At 39.4% G+C, this 19365-nt stretch overlaps 1 protein-coding gene across 4 annotated transcripts; it reads right to left on the bottom strand.

Annotated features, from left to right (window-relative positions):
• Nucleotides 1–1142: 1142 nt before the first annotated feature.
• On the bottom strand, nucleotides 1143–16069 carry septin2 (septin 2). 4 transcript variants are annotated; one of them, XM_063885652.1, is made up of 13 exons: nucleotides 15927–16069; nucleotides 14925–14966; nucleotides 13999–14113; nucleotides 11834–11920; nucleotides 11237–11360; nucleotides 8780–8914; nucleotides 8561–8678; nucleotides 7141–7242; nucleotides 6850–6995; nucleotides 5669–5791; nucleotides 4707–4767; nucleotides 2935–3019; nucleotides 1143–2217 (listed from the first exon to the last, which is right to left on the bottom strand). In XM_063885652.1, the coding sequence occupies exons 2-12, from the start codon at nucleotides 14946–14948 to the stop codon at nucleotides 2945–2947; spliced, it is 1110 nt and encodes a 369-aa protein (XP_063741722.1). In that variant the 5' UTR covers nucleotides 14949–14966; nucleotides 15927–16069; the 3' UTR covers nucleotides 1143–2217; nucleotides 2935–2944. The 4 variants fall into 4 exon arrangements, with proteins under 4 accessions (XP_063741722.1, XP_063741726.1, XP_063741724.1 ...); XM_063885656.1 differs by having other exon boundaries at nucleotides 5708–5791; XM_063885654.1 differs by having other exon boundaries at nucleotides 15932–16057.
• Between the last annotated feature and the right edge of the window lie 3296 nt (nucleotides 16070–19365).

Raw genomic sequence — 19365 nt, 5'->3', positions numbered from 1 at the left:
ACACACTCCCCCCCCTGCATGAAACGCCTCCATTGAAGTCCTCTGTTTACTTCCGTAATAGATGACATCACTATGTTACGCTCGCACTACTATTGGCTAACGCTCAAACACATTGTAAGTTGACCAATTACAACAGAGCCAGCCAGCTAACCAATCAGAGCAGACTGGGCTCTGGTTTCAGACAGAGGGTGAAAAGAGGTGCTGCAGCACAGGCAGTATGAGAAAGATAAAGAGCTTTTTGAACATTAAAGCATGGAGACATGTCCGAGGAGAGGCACAAAATATTAATATGAACCTGAAAATGAGCATTACAGGGCCCTTTAAGAGATAAAGGTAGCAATGCTAAAATGTACACATCAGTGCAAAAGATCCCATGAAAACGTTATGGCTTCGATAAAAGCCCCATTAAATGTGTCAGTTCCGATGAACACCATGGAAGAAAGTCAACGTTCATACTAGCCTTACAGACATTTTTATTCAAATAAAAGTATATTGGCGAGGACAAACCTGTTATTTTGTGAGACATCAGAAATCTCTTAAACTATACATTATATAAATGTATTTTTTTATACAAATTATATAGTAAAACTGTAAATTCAATAAACCACATGTTAAATTCAGCATCACTTTTTAATAACTAATTATAACAAACATATTAATGACTGAACTGTCGCAGAAAACACAATACAGCTCTGGAAAAAAAATATCTTTCTTTCATGTATGGAAGAGATTCCAGTGTTTGTTGAATTCCAACAGAGAATAATTGACAGTAGTTTATAGAATACAATACATTGTTTTTTTTTATGATTTAACTTAAAGACATACCTATAAATAATACACAGAGAAAATGATAATGCTGAAGTGGTCTCAATTTTTTCCAGGGCTGTGAGTGTTCAAATCTGTAGAGTCTTACATGTGTGTTTCCCTTTTGCTATTTTCATTCTTTTTTTTTTTTATTAATCCTTTTCACAAACTGTGCTGTAATTACAGACACTGTTAAGGGCAATTTCACAATGGTTTTTGTCCCGAAGGCCATTAATAAGGCAATGAAGTAAAACACAGGAGCAGTGAACATGTAAAAATGTTAAGCTGTAACTCAGAGGGGTTCTACAAGACGAGGTAGATAAGAAAAGAGGCACAAATCACAGAAGAGATTAATAAAGTTTATTAAACTTATTACAATATATGCATCAAGAACAATATTTGGTGCTTTAAAATTGGGTAAAAACAGCACAGAGGAATGTCGACAACTCATCTTGGCTGGTGAGGGGAACGTTGGCTACACAGACCTCATGGGGTCATCTTTTTTAATCTCTGTGGAGACAGAAACCACAAAGTACTCAGCAGTAGGGACATCTGCTACCTCTCCCTGCATCGATCACACACACAACGTTGTCTGGCACATGACTTCACTTCACATGGAGAGGAGACATGGAGGAATTACTTCTGGTTGATGGAAAGCACCGAACAGAGGCATAGCACCTCATTGGAAAGTCCTTCATTTGTCTATAGGAAGACTGTCAGAGGTCAGGGGTCACAGTTTAATTCACTCATACCAAACTCAACGGAGCTTAACAACACTAGAATGCCATCATATTTAAAATACACTGATCTGAGAACTGCACTAATGGAGACTGACAGGAAAGGAGGGACAATTCACCTGGAAATGTGACCTTGGTTGGCTTGTATTCCATGATGTGGCTATTTCTTCATCTCTGAGCGAGGTGGACTCTCCTGATTGGAAACTTAAGTGGTCATTTTTAGACAGCGAGAATATGACGTGATGTTCTCCCTCAACAAAAAGAATATCCCAAAAGGGCTTAACAATGGCTGAAAAAGCTACCAGTTTTCACCATAGTTCACTCTCCCAAATGAGTTAGCACGTGTTTTCAGAGGTGTTCCACAAAACAAGAAACAGTACTTTGGTTTCCTAAATAGCAAAAAAGTAACAAGATATATGCCACCTTTTAGAAGGTGGGTCACATGATTTCATTTGAGTGACTGGCAAAAGCAAATAAAAGAAAGAAATAGAACCGTGTGGAAATATATAAACATAACACTGTTTGAATATACTTCATTGTATGTATAAAAAAAATGACTCCACACCCTGTAAAGGACTGGAATAAAAAATAGTGGCAAGCAGGCAACAACCAGACCGCCTTTACATGATCTCAGCTATCATCCGTCTTCAGTCAAACTGGAGCAGAGCCCGAACACCTACAGGGGAAAGAAGAGAAGAAGATAAACCAAAGCTGACAATTCAGGTATTAAAGTTTAAGAGGACATATGCTGCTCATCTTCAGGTTCAAATTTCTAATTTGTGCCTCTACTGGGACATGTCTTCAATGTTCAGAAAGCTCTTTATGTTTCTCATACTGCCTGTGCTGCAGCACCTCTTTTCACCCTCTGTCTGAAACCAGAGCCCAGTCTGCTCTGATTGGTTAGCTGGCCAGCTCTGTTGTTATTGGTCAACCGCTTAAAGATGTCCCTCCCCTTAGCCTATCACATACAATATGTTGGAGCACTAGCCAATAGAAGTGTGTAAGTGTTACATAGTGATGGTACTGTGTTACTGAAGTAAACAAAGGAGTCCAATGGAGGCGTTTCAGGCACTACACTCAATTCTGCTCAATATCAATCACTTTCTTCATATAAAAAGCAGTATATCATAAGGTTTTAAATAGCTGCTTCTGGTTACAGAACATTAAATAAACCTATAAAAAGCTGGTGCAAGCATAGAAATAAAGCCAACATTCTTTTACTAACTAAAACATCACAAAAACAATTTGATTTAAACTAAATAAACATGATTTTATAGTATTTTATGTCTGTAAAAGAATTGTAAAAAATAGCCTTTGCAGACACACAACAACCTAAATAACACAATACAGGAAAGGGAAACCCCAAAAGGCCAATGATGGCTCCTGCTCCTACCGTTGACTTCTCACGCATCGTCTCCGTCGCCCTGCTTCTGCATCTGCAGCTGCATCTTGGCGATCATCTCCTGCATTCGTCTCAGCTGTGTGACAGAACAACATGTCAGACATCTGCCCTGAACACAGAGCCCCGTCCCTCTGGCAGCTGAGACTCAGAGGCGTCTTACTAAATGTTTTCTTATTAATGCCCGTTATAAATCATTGACCAGAAACAACCCACTGTGGATCATCTCACAGAAACCAACTGGGAATCCTTTACCAGCTTAACACGACAGGAACAATTACTATAAATGTTTAATTGTTCCCAGGTTTCAAAGTGTAAATCATCCATCAAAAAAATAATCTCCTGTCTGGATGCTAAACTTAGCTGCAGGTGGTTAGCTTAGCACAAACACTGGAACAGCTAGCCTGGCTATGTCCTAAGTTTTTCTTTTAAATCCAGCTCAGGTAAAGCTTACAGAAATAGCGTTCTGGAGTTGGAGGCGGATTATATGCTTGGTCATGTTTGTGTTTGCACGCATCTGTAGCTGATCTTGCATACTACTAGACCATAGACTTCTGTGCGCAAGGACCCCTCGATGTTGTGGTTGTTTAGTGATTGTAAAGTGTATTTATACCGTAATTTACTGTTGACTAATCTTAACTGCTTCAGTTTGAAAACTTGTGTCTGCTCAATATACATTTTGTACCTGTGCCCTAGAGTTGCTCCATTCACAGCAGACATAAGGATTCATTTTATTCTATGCAGCTTTTTTTTTAAAGTCCATTTTATAACAAAACTTCAGATGTAAGGGTTTTATCATTTTAATTCACTGAATCATTCTATCTTTATTTTTTATAGTCTGACCATGTTTTTCTTCATTCGGACGGCGCTTATTTTTAATGCTGTTTACTTATTGACTCTGTAGTAATACTCCTCCTAATGTATAAAGTATTTATTTTAAAGTGCTATAGAAATGACATTTTCTTCCTAATCAGGTTTCCGTCTGAAATTCCGAATGAAAACAGATCCAAATGACACATTTCAAAAGGAATACTGAACACAACTCTCAACATGTGGCGGTTCCTTGGCTGTCCGACACTTTGAAAGCTACAGGACCGGTTTAATACCTCAGTGTTGCGTGATCGCTGTTACCACAGGAGCTGGTGTGACATTTGAGGTCTAGACTAAAACAAGTGTGGTTTGTGCTCAAAAAACATTACAGCAGCAGACACACCTGGAGGATGTCTGCATTCTACTGAGTGCACTTTTCTGGTTCAGCTGCTTCAAGTCTGTATGCTGAGATGAGTGGCTTTGTTTTTCTCATCCTAATTATTGGTAAAAATGTGTTTATGTGTAACATGCATCTCTTAGGGGGGTTTATTTGTTTAATTTCTGGAAAGAAAACTAAATGCCAATTAAAATATTTGTGTCACGGACCCGGCCGTGGCGCAACTGGCTGGGGCACCTGCATTGTATGCCAGCGACCGGGGTTCGATTCCCGACCCGTGGTCCTTTCCGGATCCCACCCCAACTCTCTCTCCCACCTTCCTGTCACTCTCCACTGTCCTCTCCGATTAAAAGGCAAAGAGCCCCCAAAAAATATTAAAAAATAAAAAATAAAAAAAGTGTACATCTAAAAATGTGAAACTGAAGAATAAATAAGAAATCTGGTAAACCCTAAGGGGAAATCTATGAAGAATAATAGATCAAATATATATTTTTCATAATAAAATAAAATAAATGATTTGCCAAAAGCCCAGAGTAGTGTAGTGTCTGAAATCTCTCACCTCAGCCTCCTTCTCCTGCAGGATCATGTCCTTGTCCATTTCCTCCGGCTCTGGGCCCTTCCTGCATCAACACAGCTTTAGTTACTCTGGATGTTACTATGACACTTATCATTGCAAATACAACCTCTTATACTCTGCAGATAAGTATGCCAATCAACAAAAGAATCATTAGGTTTAGTGAAGCATCAGTGGAGGGAGTTTGTGTTTTCTCCAAGTGCACGGGGAGCTATTTGAAGTAGCATTAGGCAAACTCGACAAGAAGCCACATTGAGAAGGTGAAGAGGGGATCAGTGGGTTAGTTGTTGTTGAAAAGTGAGAAGTGGGCAGCTACAACAGATAACTACGAAGAGATGAGAGAAAGAAGACTCAAGAGAGAAGCAGCGAGTGTGAGGAGTCAGGGAGACAGCACTACCTCCCCCAGATGAAAACAAAATAACGATACCTCCAGCCGTCATGGACAAATCAAGAGCAGGGTCCTCTTTGGACAGATGGCGAGGCAATGTGAAGACTGCCTGATCCTGGCCGGGCTTTAGAAGAAAGGCTAAAAGGTTTTGGGTCTACATCGGGGGGTTAAATGATGGTATGTCCTCACTATGTTAAATGAAACAGAGTTTATGACCTCTACTCAACTACGCATGCTACTTAGCTACCAGCTAACCATCTAAAACCTGCTATGCACACAGCATCAAATCCACCGCCATGGCCTGACTGATGTCATGAACATGATGAGTTAGAAGTACAGAATGATACTGATTCAACATTAAACGTTAAAAGAAAAGTGACTTGAAGTATATAATCCATCATGAACAAAGTGTATCCAGCTTCTGTGTTCCCCGCTCTGGATGTCTGGAAGTCATTTATTTGTTGTTGTTTTTATCTAATAAGGAAATATTTCTACTGTAAGGTTTTGCTGTTTGAGGTGGGGGAGGTGCAGAGAAGCAAGCAGACAGACAGGTACGTACGCAGGAGACAGAGGCAGAATGTAACCATGGGAGGACAACCTGCCACCCCGTTTGAGGCGGTCCGAGCGGAAGTTCTCGTAGTGGAGGTCCTGGGTCACTTCCTGTAGGTCCTGCATGTGAGTTCTGTGGGGGAAAAAAAATCACCAAGCAATCATTATTCCTGCACAGGCATATTAACACATTTTAGACAAAGGGAAGGTGTGCAGGATTTTTGCGCCATCTGGAGTTGCTGTTGCAGATTGCAGTGGCTAATACACCCCCGCTCAGCCTTCCCTTTGCAAGACGGTGGTGTTGAGCTGCAAAGTGCAAAACTGTGGGATCTTTCAGGACATTTGACACACTTCTTAACATAGCATTACTTTAGGAGCAACGCATTCAGATGGCAGCTGGACACGAGGCAGTTTTACAAGAGTGTCAGAGAAATATGGTGGCTTTCAGTTAATGTAAAAAATGATGGTGCCACATAGCAGACATGTTGAAGAGGACTAGGTAGATATGAAGGGTTCATGGTGAGATAATCAGTTGTGGGATTACTATATTGGGAAAAATTATACTTTTCGTCTCTGCTCCGATCTTATATGCTTTGAAGCTTCATGAAGAAGACACTGCGTGCATGTTCAAAATGACATTGTGTATTCCTAGGCTCATTCCTTACAAAGAAGCAGATGGCCTAGAAAAAGGAAATGCTGCAGATAAGTCACCCAAAGGGATGTTTCCTTTTTGTTTTACCACCCTACGTTATCGTCACGCCTTTGAACCACTGAAATACTTCAAGACAAACTCAATATCTTTTGATCATTATTACAACAGAAATCCCACTACTATACACTAATGAAAACATGGATGTGAATATCATTCATTACTGCTCATAGAGCCTCTAATACGACACTGTCCCTTTGAGAAACGGTTTCTCTGCTGGTGGTGTTAGTATTTGTCTCTCTTCTCCTTCCCTGCCTTGGCTACATCCCGGTTCTAATTAGCTACACTTACAAAACAGAAACTGGCAGGGTAGATTTGCTCTCAGTATGTTTGAAGGCAACTTGCCACGTCTCCAAGATAGCAACAATCTGTATCTTTTGAAGCTAAATATACAAAGTCAGGCCGGTCAGGAACTCTAATCCTCATTGTTTTCTTATCTCTCAAATGTTTTTAAAAAAGTGTCAGCTGCATCTGCCACTCACATCAGCATGATCCGCAGCTTGAGGAAGTCGTTGTGCTCTGGATTCTCCACCTCCACCACCCCCCAGGGGTACAGGCGGCCCCTCACCTTCTTCCCTTTGGCCTCAATCTGCTGGTTGGATCCCACAACTGCGAAAGGGATGCTGGCCTGGAAAAGAGGAGTAGGTCATCACATTTAAAACACAGAGCACTTGGACCACTTTAAGGACTTAACCTAACTTAAAATTCCTTCGGCATGATGACGACACATTAGCTCAGGGCTGATATGTGGAGCAGGAACTGGAGATGGTTACCTTCAGGATCCTGGTCTGCTCTTTGAAATCTTCATCCTCATCAGACTCAGCATCAGGAAGATGGTAGATCTTGATCCCGTGTTCATCGATCTCATCCAGAATCTAACCACCAAGACAGGACGAAAGACGTTATTATCACCTAATATTACCCTGTATACCGTTTACTGTAAATTCATTTGATATGATGCTGACAAATTTGGTAGTGTCCAGCTGTGGGTAGCCAGGGGGCTCGCAGCTAGATTCCACTTAAAAGCGGAACTTCCTAAACCTGTTCTAGGTTACATTGTGTGGAAAATGTAAAAAACTAAACGTTCTTGTTTTTCTTGCTTATTCATTACACACAGGATGTTATGGGAGGAGGATATTGGAAAATGTTGTCTGACTCGGAACAAGCACAGAGTTCCCAGGTCGGACTGGTGCTGCCTTTACTCAGATTGCTCTACATTCATCTAACAGAAAATATACAGCTCCGGAAAAAATAAGAGACCAATTCAGCATTATCAGTTTCTCTTGTTCTGCTATTTATAAGTTTGTCTTTGAGTTAAGTGATTTTTTAAAATTGTATTCTATAAAGTACTGACAACATTTCTCTGTGTTGGAATTCATCCGACATTGGAATGGCTGCCATACATGTAGAGATAAAGATTTAAGAAACTGTATATGCAATTTACACTTTCATTTTCTAAATATCTCAAATCTGTAAACAGTACCAGCTACTTCTATCATGTTATATAGTCACTTTTAAACAAAATATATACTGCTTCATAGTGTTTTACCACGGTGTATTTAACTGTTCTCAGTTTTTATTATTAATAACCTGTGCCTACTTTTTTATTTAATATACAGGTCCATTCTTTTGACCTTATCTACATTATACTTCTGCTGTTCTAATACCGTAAAGGTCCCTGTTGCTGGACAAATAAAGGAATTCTGATTCTGAAACAGAATGATTCCGCTGCAATAGATGTCCGCTGTGGGCCGTTTCTTTTGATTGCATAGGTTTTACTCCTCACTTGGACAGAGGATTGCTGGGGACCTGTTCCTGTGTCCACCAGATTAAATGGGATTGACATCCAAGACCAGCAAACTCAAGAGGGCGGACGGCTGTCAGGAGAGTTGTCCCGTCACCTAACACTATTGTAAGCTTTTGTGTTTCAGTGCCTGTTAGCGACCTGCTAACTGAGCTCTGTGAGAGCGAGAGACAGGACTCACTGAGAGAATGGACTACATTAACCATCAACCCTAGTTGGACCTTTTGGTTTTTGATGTTTAATCTAAAGCCCTGTTTTAGTTCTTTGGGAACAAACACTCTTTTTATTCAGTGTTTGGTAACAGCAGTGACCATGAGCACATGATAGCTGCTGGTTATTTCAGGAACTGGAAGTGATGAGGAACAATAGGTTCAGGGTGTTGTCCTCACCCGGCGCTTGAGCCTCTCCCTCTCTCTGAGGGTGAGCGTGTCCGCCTTGGCGATGACAGGAACCACGTTGACCTTATTGTGAATGGCCTTCATGAACTGAACATCCAGGGGCTTCAGGCTAGAAGGCAGGAAACACACAGAGACAAAAAAATAAGTATGTGTGCAATTTGTAGGAACTGAATGCCCTGTCAGTGTGTGAGCATGTCGAGCAGGACTCACCCATGGCCCAGCGGGGAGATGAAGTAGAAGCAGCAGTGAACTCTATTGTCAACTATGTGTCTACGATTTAGACCGCTCTCGTCATGGAGGTAGCGTTCAAACTGGTCATCAATGTAGCTGATGATGGTGCTGAAACTGGATCGGAGAAATATACGATTTCAGTACAGAAGACCAACTATTAAACACATCTCTGAAAACAATAAAACCAGTAAACCCTTTTCCAACTCTCCATAAATGCATATAAATCAGATATATACAAAAACAAAACCCTGACTTTATCAGAAAGACATTTCTAAAGAAAAGGAGTCCATCTTTAACACACACATACTTCATTAGATTTCAAAACCATATATGTAGGGTTTATTTCCCCAGTAGAAAAAGGTATTTATAATTAGATTTAATGTGTAGGAAAAAATAAAAAGGCTAAATAATGGATGATGTACAGTGGGGCAAAAAAGTATTTAGTCAGCCACCAATTGTGCAAGTTCTCCCATTTAAAAAGATGAGAGAGGCCTGTAATTTTTATCATAGGTATACCTCAACTATGAGAGACAGAATGAGAAAAAGAAATCCAGGAAATCACATTGTAGGATTTTTAAAGAATGTATTTCAAATGATTGTGGAAAATAAGTATTTGGTCAATAACAAAAGTTCATCTCAATACTTTGTTATATACCCTTTGTTGGCAATGACAGAGGTCAAACGTTTTCTGTAAGTCTTCACAAGGTTTTCACACACTGTTGCTGGTATTTTGGCCCATTCCTCCATGCAGATCTCTCTAAAGCAGTGATGTTTTGGGGCTGTCGCTGGGCAACACGGACTTTCAACTCCCTCCAAAGATTTTCTATGGGGTTGAGATCTGGAGACTGGCTAGGCCACTCCAGGACCTTGAAATGCTTCTTACAAAGCCACTCCTTCGTTGCCCTGGCGGTGTGTTTGGGATCATTGTCATGCTGAAAGACCCAGCCACGCTTCATCTTCAGTGCCCTTGCTGATGGAAGGAGGTTTTCACTCAAAATCTCACGATACATGGCCCCATTCATTCTTTCCTTTACACGGATCAGTCGTCCTGGTCCCTTTGCAGAAGAACAGCCCCAAAGCATGATGTTTCCACCCCCATGCTTCACAGTAGGTATGGTGTTCTTTGGATGCAACTCTGCATTCTTTCTCCTCCAAACACGACGAGTTGAGTTTTTACCAAAAAGTTCTATTTTGGTTTCATCTGACCATATGACATTCTCCCAATCCTCTTCTGGATCATCCAAATGCCCTCTAGCAAACTTCAGACGGGCCTGGACATGTACTGGCTTAAGCAGGGGGACACGTCTGGAACTGCAGGATTTAAGTCCCTGGCGGCGTAGTGTGTTACTGATGGTAGCCTCTGTTACTTTGGTCCCAGCTCTCTGCAGGTCATTCACTAGGTCCCCCCGTGTGGTTCTGGGATTTTTGCTCACCGTTCTTGTGATCATTTTGACCCCACGGGGTGAGATCTTGCATGGAGCCCCAGATCGAGGGAGATTAGCAGTGGTCTTGTATGTCTTCCATTTTCTAATAATTGCTCCCACAGTTGATTTCTTCACACCAAGCTGCTTACCTATTGCAGATTCAGTTTTCCCAGCCTGGTGCAGGTCTACAATTTTGTCTCTGGTCTCCTTTGACAGCTCTTTGGTCTTGGCCATAGTGGAGTTTGGAGTATGACTGTTTGAGGTTGTGGACAGGTGTCTTTTATACTGATAACGAGTTCAAAAAGGTGCCATTAATACAGGTAACGAGTGGAGGACAGAGGAGCCTCTTAAAGAAGAAGTTACAGGTCTGTGAGAGCCAGAAATCTTGCTTGTTTGTAGGTGACCAAATACTTTTTTTACCGAGGAATTTACCAATTAATTCATGAAAAATCCTACAATGTGATTTCCTGGATTGTTTTTTTCTCATTTTGTCTCTCATAGTTTAAGTATATCTATGATAAAAAATTACAGGCCTCTCTCATCTCTTTAAATGGGAGAACTTGCACAATTGCTGGCTGACTAAATACTTTTTTGCCCCACTGTATGTTGGGTCTAAAAAAAATGTAATTAAAATTAAAAACTAACTGGATGGATCAGACAATGTAAGGTCATTTCCTCTACAACCTTAAAGATGAAAAATAGTCACAATAATGGGAAAAGGGATTTAGTTGATCCTCTAAGGGACTATATTTTTTGTAAACAATACATTCTTGTTCTTTTTCTAAGCTTTGACAGTTTGTATAATATATTCACACCGCAAATACCATTAAATAATGAAATGTAAAGTCTACATGAATACATTCTCTTTATGACTTGAACTGAACAAACATTTGTTTTAACCGCCTCAGTTTAGTAGCTCATCACTGTTAAAGATCAAAGGTTTGACACTGGGTAATTGAAACTTGAAAACTCTTTATCTCATCATCAGCATGCGCCCTACAGCGTCACATACCAGTCTTGGCTGTTGATGGCGTCTCCGTATCCCGGAGTGTCGACCACGGTGAGGCGGAGCTTCACTCCTCGCTCCTCAATCTCTACTGTCGACGCCTCGATCTGAACTGTCCTCTCGATCTTCTCTGTGAGGAGAAAAACAGTGATGACAACATGTTAAGTCACGCTCTTAATAAGATGTGAGGCAAAATAATGGGTTTATTAAGCACATTACTATTTTAATTTTCAGCTATTTTGCGTCCAAAATACACATTTGATTAGTCAATATATAATATGAAATACAGCTCTGGAAATAATTAAGCATTATCAGATTTTTTTGAATATTTTGTTCGCTAAACTAGTGACAACATTTCTCCGTGCTGGAATTCATCAGACACTGGAAACGAGCTGTGATACATGTAGAGATTTAAGAAGAAAATGGACTGGTCTCTTAATGTTAAAGTGTTTGTATCTTATTTGCATATTTGAACTTATGAACATAATTTTCTAAATGTGAATGATCAAATGGATAAGTTTTAGGTGATTTCCTTGCATGAACCCTTTTCCCCTGTACCCTTATAACAAGCTTCAATAAAGAGTGAGTGTGTGAGTGTGTTACCTGCAGCTCCAGGGATGACTCTTTCGGGGTAAAGGTCAGTGAGGAACAGGCTGTTGATCAGGGTAGATTTTCCAAGTCCAGATTCACCTTTTGACAGAGGAAAAAGAAACGATCACCATGCAGCAAAGTAAAGGAATACAACAGCTGAAAATGAAAAAAAGCCCACTCAGGCTGTTGCAAACCCCCCCTATAACAGAGTTTGGTTTGAATGAATAGAACAAAGAAGATCCTCACTGCTGCAGGAAACAAATCATCTGTCTGTGACACACAGTAGGCCCCGCTCTGCCCGGAAATACTTTATGATACTATCTGACACCGCAGTGGAAATCTTTGCCAGAACAGAGTCAGAGTAAATGATTCTCCTGATTGAAGTTCACTCTCATATATTAGCCATAACAAAGAACCTGGATTATAGGAACTGCAGACTTTGTGACTGATGTATTAGTATAACACCTGCTACAATTAGCTGTTGGTAATCAATTCATTGTTGAAGGAATATACTGAGATTCTTTATATGACTTTAAAGGAGACATCTTTGGGTTAATGACTGCAAACCAAGACGTTTACATTTTGAAAACCTTTTCTTTAATTACTATGAATAATCAAAAAACAATCGACAGGTTAAGTCAAAATGAAATAATTGTTAGTTTGCTGATCATATTTCAATGTCTTTATCGTCTGTTTATGCGTGAAGTTATTGTACATATAATATCCTGCTTTATATTTGGTTTTTCTTTATATTTTCTGTACATTTTTTTGTCCCAAATGTATATTTTGTACTTTTGTTTCAAATGCTATTTTATTTTATTGTAAATACATTGCCTTGTTTTTATGCTGCTGCAACAAAAACATTTCCTAAATTGGGATCAATAAAGCTATTCTATCCATCTATATCTATCTAACAAACCACTACAACCAATATCAAACCAAATCTTAATGCATCCATCTCCTTAAACTAACAGTTTACTGTAAACAGAAAACAGTTGTAGAGACAATTAGCATCCTCACTCAGTGATTTCAATAAAAGCTGATGGCCTGATTCCAAGAAAAGCATTGAGCCTTATACCAGACTAAAAATATCTTCCACTGATATGTTTCTCAGACCCCCTGAGCTGTGTTTCAGCCGAGCATTTTGCCTAAATATGACTGGAAAATCCATTCAACTACAACAGCAGTCTAGTTCAAGCAACAGCAGTGATCAACAATGATCAAACTATGGCGGTCAGACACTATGAACACGCGTATAATGGTCAGAGTCCCACATGCTGAAACTTTCACATCCTAACGCTCATGTGATTTTGCCCGGGAACGCTGCTACTGCGGTTCCCACCAGAGCCGTGACAAAAGATTTACGCTTCATGCTAGGCCAGAATATCCTGTGTGGAATATCCATATCAACATATACAGTTTCATTTACATGTGGTAGGGGCTTTGTGGGGAAAACCCCCAGTAACGAGTTACAAAGTATATTGTTTTATCCGTGGGGAAAAACTAAGAGAACAGGAAATGAAGGATTTATTGAAGAAGCCGAGTCACACAGAAGGTTAAATAAGCACATAATGAGCCTTCTTGCAGCAGAGGGAACAGCAGGCCCTGTCCACTGTGTGAATGAATCCCTCGAGGCCCACTGCCTACATTCCTCTCTGGTTTATTTTAAAGCAAAAGGATGAGCAGCATTCAGGGGAGATTCTACCCTCCCCCCTTACCAACAAGCAGGGAGGTTCACACAGTCACAGTGTTCACATCAGGAGTTTACACTAACACCAGCTGAGCAGATACACACATGTGTCAACTGCATTTTCTACACACAAAAGCCACACAGAAATAAACCTATGCTTTACTAAAAACTCTATTATTTTCCAGCCATCAGCTTATAAACTACAGAGGTGACAGTATTAAAACTGAAGTGTAGAGAGGACAGCATGTTACAGCTATATATTGTAGGGTACTGGCGGAAATCCCACCATACATGTGTCACAGAAACCAATTCACATGAACCAAAAAGCCTGAACGCATTCCTCAAATATGCATGTTTACTCTAGCGGGCTAGCATAAACCTTGTTATCACTGAGTACACGATCATATTTCAGACTGAATGAAAGTCAGCATTGCATGATGACGAGAAGACAAGGATAAAACGAGAAAAGGCTTGATGGTTCACTCACCTACCACCATCAACGTAAACTCAAATCCTTTTTTAACTGACTTGCGATGAACCTGATTTGGCAGGTTGGCAAATCCAACGTACCCTGGGGTCTCAGGGTTGTTGAACTGGCCCTGCTGTAAATCAAAAGCAAAGAAAAGTCATCAATTTTAAGAAAAATACGCCAAAGAATGTAGATTTGCACATAGTTGCTACTTTGGGACACACTTTTTTTGTCTCAAATCTAAATCAGGTTTAGGTTAAACATGGTTGGCTATAATTATTTCAACAGCATGACAGCCAGTTATTAGAGCTAGTAGAAACCACTGAGGAAACAGCTGTTCACAAACAGCCAGATTATTTAGGAGGGCTAATGGCTAGTCTTCAGCAGTCTATTTGCAAAAGACCTTCCACCCATCATTCCACAGTTTACAGACCTGTCCTACACCGAGCTAGTCCGACCAATCAGAGGCGGGTCAATAGGGCAATCCAACATGAAAAGCTACATGTTTCTACATATTTTAGCCTCACAGTCTTGTAAGATTTATGAAGTCTCTCTTCCTCATCCTTTCAGCAAAGGTCATGACTGGTGATCCCGATAAGAGGAGTGTTCTGAGTCTGCCTTTGGGCCTTTCCACCCGCATAAAGCGACAGAGAGTCATTTGGATGTTGAGCAACAAACTAAGCATATGTGTAAGTGACCCAAATTGTGTTGTGAACAATAAAACAATTCAGAAAATAACCTGAGGGAAGTTTAAAAAAAACACACTGAAATTGAAATATGAAAATGCTCAATGCTATAAAGTTCTGGATGATTTAAAAGACTTCATCTTCATATTCAGAAAACAATGCCACCTAAGATTAACTATGTGATTATTCTAAGAAGTAGGAATCTGGTATTGCTGCATACTGTTTCTTTCAAGATGGTTACTATGTTCGGAGACTCACCTTCATTTTGTCGGCCTGAGACATGTTTTCTCCTTGTTAGACCTGAAAGAAAAGAAATAATGCATCACATAAAGTTAAACATACTCTCATTCTACAAATCCTGCCTCTAAAATAGATATTTTCTGAAATGGAGGCATTCATATATAGGCGCATACTTACAACCCTGACTGTGTGAGAGACAGGAAGTCTGGTTTGTTCTCAGTAAGGTTTGTGAGAGTGCTGTCTCTCACCACAAAGAAAATGCTTTCTGCTCAGATAGCTGCATTACATGTGCTCCCACTATAAAGCTATGATCTGACGATTACAGATTAAGCCATATTAATGCTATTAACCTTAACTGCTATCCTATGTTTGTGCTGGGTGGTGGTTCCTGTATAGTTAAGTCGGTGTGTTATATTCAAACACTCCGAATGAAGTGAAACAGTGAGAAACACACCCACAGCCCTCAGACGGAAACTACTGCTGTGTATGCAAGTGTCCAAGCCTATGGTCCAAGCTAGTTGTGAAGCTAGTTTGAGCTCATTTAAAAACAGCTTTCGCTACTCACACATATGCAACGCAAATTAGAATTAGCGTTACAAGTTGTGAGCTCATTTTCTTAACGCCATGTATAAAGTTAGCTGACGTAAACGTTACCGTTATTAGAATGGGGATATGTTTAATTAGCGAGCGTTATCATAACGGAAACAACCGGGTGGGTGTGAATGTATTGATGCCGCATTCTGGCATGAAACACCATATTTTATTGTTACTTTTTATTCGTGTAACTCAACCACAGCCATTTACCAAGCTAACAGGGCTTGTTAGTTGTTCAGCAAAGTGGTACAAGACAAGTTGTAGCGTTAACCACTAACTAACGTTAGCCTAGCAGATAGCTTCTCTTGCAGGATGTGAACAGCTAATGTTAGCGTCGTCGGTTTAACTGCGATACCGCCATTAACACAGGCCTGAGACAACTTAGAGATGAATAAGTCATGAGTTGGAGGAATAAGCAAGTGTTACCTTACAGTGTGTCCGCAGGGAGTTTTGTGCAGATAGAGGAATAGAGAGGCTAGCCGACGGTGAACAGCAGACTTGGCGGACACCTCGAATTCTTCAGATTCCGGTGCTGCAGCTTCCTTTAGCACACAGACCACAATGCACTGGGCGCGAGCAGAAGGGGTAACCGTGGGGCCAACACTACACACAAATACAATGTAAACTTACAATTAGGTATATCAAAACAGTGTTTAAACTTTAAATAAGTTAAATCAAAAGAGTGTACACTTAACATTAGTTATATTCACACAATCACAACAGCATCTATATGTGTTTCATGCTCCCAAACTTCTTAGAGCTATGCATGGATGGTTAGGCAGAAAAACAATAGCAAAGGCTATTATTGACAAAACCAATATTATTTTAAGTATATTCAAAATACAATAAAGTGAAAAGGATCAAATGGGATTTTTTTGTTTGTTGCAAATGTAGGCCTTTTTTTTATTCATAATAAAAAAATATCAAAGACTCCATCCATCTAATGAAGTGCTCTAAAATAAACTCAACTCTGTATTAAGTCACCCTACTACTGAACACTTACTTCAGTTTTGTATATTTTTATTGTGTATTAGATACATATATCCAAAATTGGAATCATTAAATCGCTTCTTATCTAAAAAATCTAATCTCAGTTCCATGAGAGTGATTCAATTGTGTCAATATAACTACAAAATGGTATGACCAATCTTAAGTATAACATTTGCTTTGTCTATCTTTTTTTGTTCTATTTAAATAATGATCTATATATTTTCTAATTATTTATTTTCTAACTTTTTTGAAATGTCTGTTAAAAGGTTTTTTATTCCAAAATGATCATCCTGTAGACTGAACAGATATTGAACAAGACATGCAATATCTGTTCAGTCTACAGGATGATCATTTTGTAATTTTGATGATTGCCTTGGAATGAATCACTGGAAGAGAGCTTGCTTACTCATTGTATTTATAACTTTAGATGTAAGCTTGTTAAATAATTAAGATTATGATCAAGCACAGTGTCTGTGTTTGGATGATACTAAAAGGGAATGGATGTAATGGCACTATATATAGATTTGTATTGCCATATTTTTATGGTATCTTCATAGTCAATTTTGAACCCATAACATTGTTGCCTATGCATCAGCTTGAGAGAAAAGCTTCATGCACTGGACTCAATATGACACTAGTATATGTATCAACCATACAGAACAATCATAATGAAACCCAGTACAATAAGGTATATTTGGTGGATATCTTTTAAAGTTATCAGTATTACAGTGAAATATCTCAACTGAGTAAGCTGTAGAACAATAACAAACAAATGATTAAGTTTGAGTCCATGCATATACAATGTTGGCAGAATGACAAATACATTTGCATTGTACTATGCCAATCTGTATTACATTTTATTTGATATTTTCTTCAGGTGGTGGACATCCAGTCTGACATCTTGTAGGATATCATGATAATCTTGAGAATGAATGTTTCTTTTAATGATGGCACGCTGTCCAGGCCCCAGAAATCCACTCAGCTGCTTCAGTTTCAGGCTCCTCTTATTGTTCCTGCTTCCTCACTGTCACTTTCATGTACACTTGAAAGCTACAGTGAGGAAGCATGATTTACTGAATATAACAATGCCATCCTTAATGTAATTTTTGGCACCTGTTCTTTATAAGAAGTCAAAAGTACTGCTGTAAATAAATATATGCATTTCTGCGTTAATGTGCTAAACCATTCGTCTTCCTGGGTGAATTTAAATGAGTAGCCTGATTCTGTTTTAAAACATAATACTCATATTTACAGCAAAATAGTGTTTATTGAACTTGCCATTACGCAGGGTGCGATTTGTAGGGGGGGATGGTGAGGATTTCCCCCCCTCTGGTTTTCCTATCCCTACCTCTGCTAAATTATTTTTATCTCCGGTGGGGACAAGGATTTCCCCCCCTTGATAGCGATGAATGCAACTTAACTGCTAGCCTACTTAAACTCTTGAAATCTAACGATCTTCAGTGTCTTTACATCAGAGTAGGCTATTCAGCAGCCTTCTGGCAGACGGTGCATATTTCTGAACGTCATCGAACACAAAAACATTGTAACATTTTTGTGCGGGAACTTCGCAGGAAAAACAGCGCTGAACCAAACATGAAACGCGTTCAGAGCAGCATATCATCTTACTTTACAGGACCCATTTGCAGAATTGTGGATAGAAGAGGGCCGAAATGCTGCAGACAATGCCCCGATAGGAAAAACGAAAAAGCCACCACAAATTTGTCACCAGAGCCGACTGTTTACTTTGTCTAGTTTTCCAGACCTGTCCCTGAGTGTTGACAGCACGTTGTGCTATTTAGTGAATTATTTTGAGTGTTTGATTTAAGTTAATTGGAGGGTCTTTTCATGGAGAGCATTGATGCTGTTCTATGGTGCTTTCTGCCTGTTAGTGCGTACGCATGTTTTTGTGACGTTGAATAGAAATCCATGTATGGGTTATTAAAAGTTTTGCCATGTTGTGATGGGGACTAATCCACGGACCCGAAAAAAGGGCCTGTCTACTTTTTGCGTTTTTTTCTCCCTAGTTATGCAAGTTAAAAGTCCAATGTTCTTGTCTATGAATAAATAAATAAAAACATCCCCCCCTCTGTTTTTTTGTCAAATCGCACCCTGCCATTACGGATAGAAGTTATTTAATTTGACATTGCATTGTTGAAATAAAAGCAAAGTATATATTCAGTTATAGCCCAGTTATATCACTCCACCCACTGTAATGACAGGTACACCAGCATAAATAAAAATAAGTTCCAACAATAGAATAATCCTAATGTCATTGGTATGTTAAAATAGGGCCTAAATAAATAAAACATATTGAAGTAGCATTCAATGTTTTTTCTTTTTTTTGTGGCGCCTTCATAGATTATACCTGTACATGTAGACAATGTTGCTTAGGTGTTCTGTCATTGATTTGTCCGAGTACATTTGAATTTGTATTAGTTGCTTAATGCATCAGGGTGCCCTCTTGACTGGGTAGAGCAGTATTAAGTAACAATAGTAATAATTTTCACTTTTTTGTATTAATTATTGTGCTAAATGGAGATAGAAAATGCATTGGTGAATTGCGTTTAGAGAAGCAATAAATTGCAACGACAAGAATAATTGATTAGGAAACTCAGAACAGTTTGCAATTAGCTAACTTCACTAACTTTTTCAACTTCCTATCCTGTGTAATCTATTCCACCCTGTGATGCTGCATTCAAAGGTAACTTGTTAATGGTAAGGTGTCTTAAAGTGATGATCTGATCTCATAGGTGCTCTACATTGATACAAAATACAGGTCTGTATTTCAGTATTTTACAAAGGGATACATGCCATTTTAGCCTCATCTGAGCTTACTTGAACGTTTTGTTTCATGCAGAGATCACGTTAGCTAGTT

The sequence above is a fragment of the Eleginops maclovinus genome, chromosome 6 (assembly GCF_036324505.1).
Source record: "Eleginops maclovinus isolate JMC-PN-2008 ecotype Puerto Natales chromosome 6, JC_Emac_rtc_rv5, whole genome shotgun sequence".
NCBI classification, from domain to species: Eukaryota; Metazoa; Chordata; class Actinopteri; order Perciformes; family Eleginopidae; genus Eleginops; species Eleginops maclovinus.
The sequence above is the reverse complement of the archived record's forward strand: the minus strand, read 5'-3'. Positions and strand labels throughout refer to the sequence as shown.

Bases quoted from the DNA above. Each gene is read 5' to 3' on its own strand.
- septin2 (XM_063885652.1), bottom strand. From the start codon at position 14,948: ATGTCTCAGGCCGACAAAATGAAG. The intron at 8,679-8,779 runs GTGAGTCCTGCT...CCTGCCTTCTAG, and splicing joins ATCTCCCCGCTGGGCCATGG to CCTGAAGCCCCTGGATGTTC. The intron at 3,020-4,706 runs GTGAGAGATTTC...TCTGTCACACAG, and splicing joins TGCAGGAGAAGGAGGCTGAG to CTGAGACGAATGCAGGAGAT.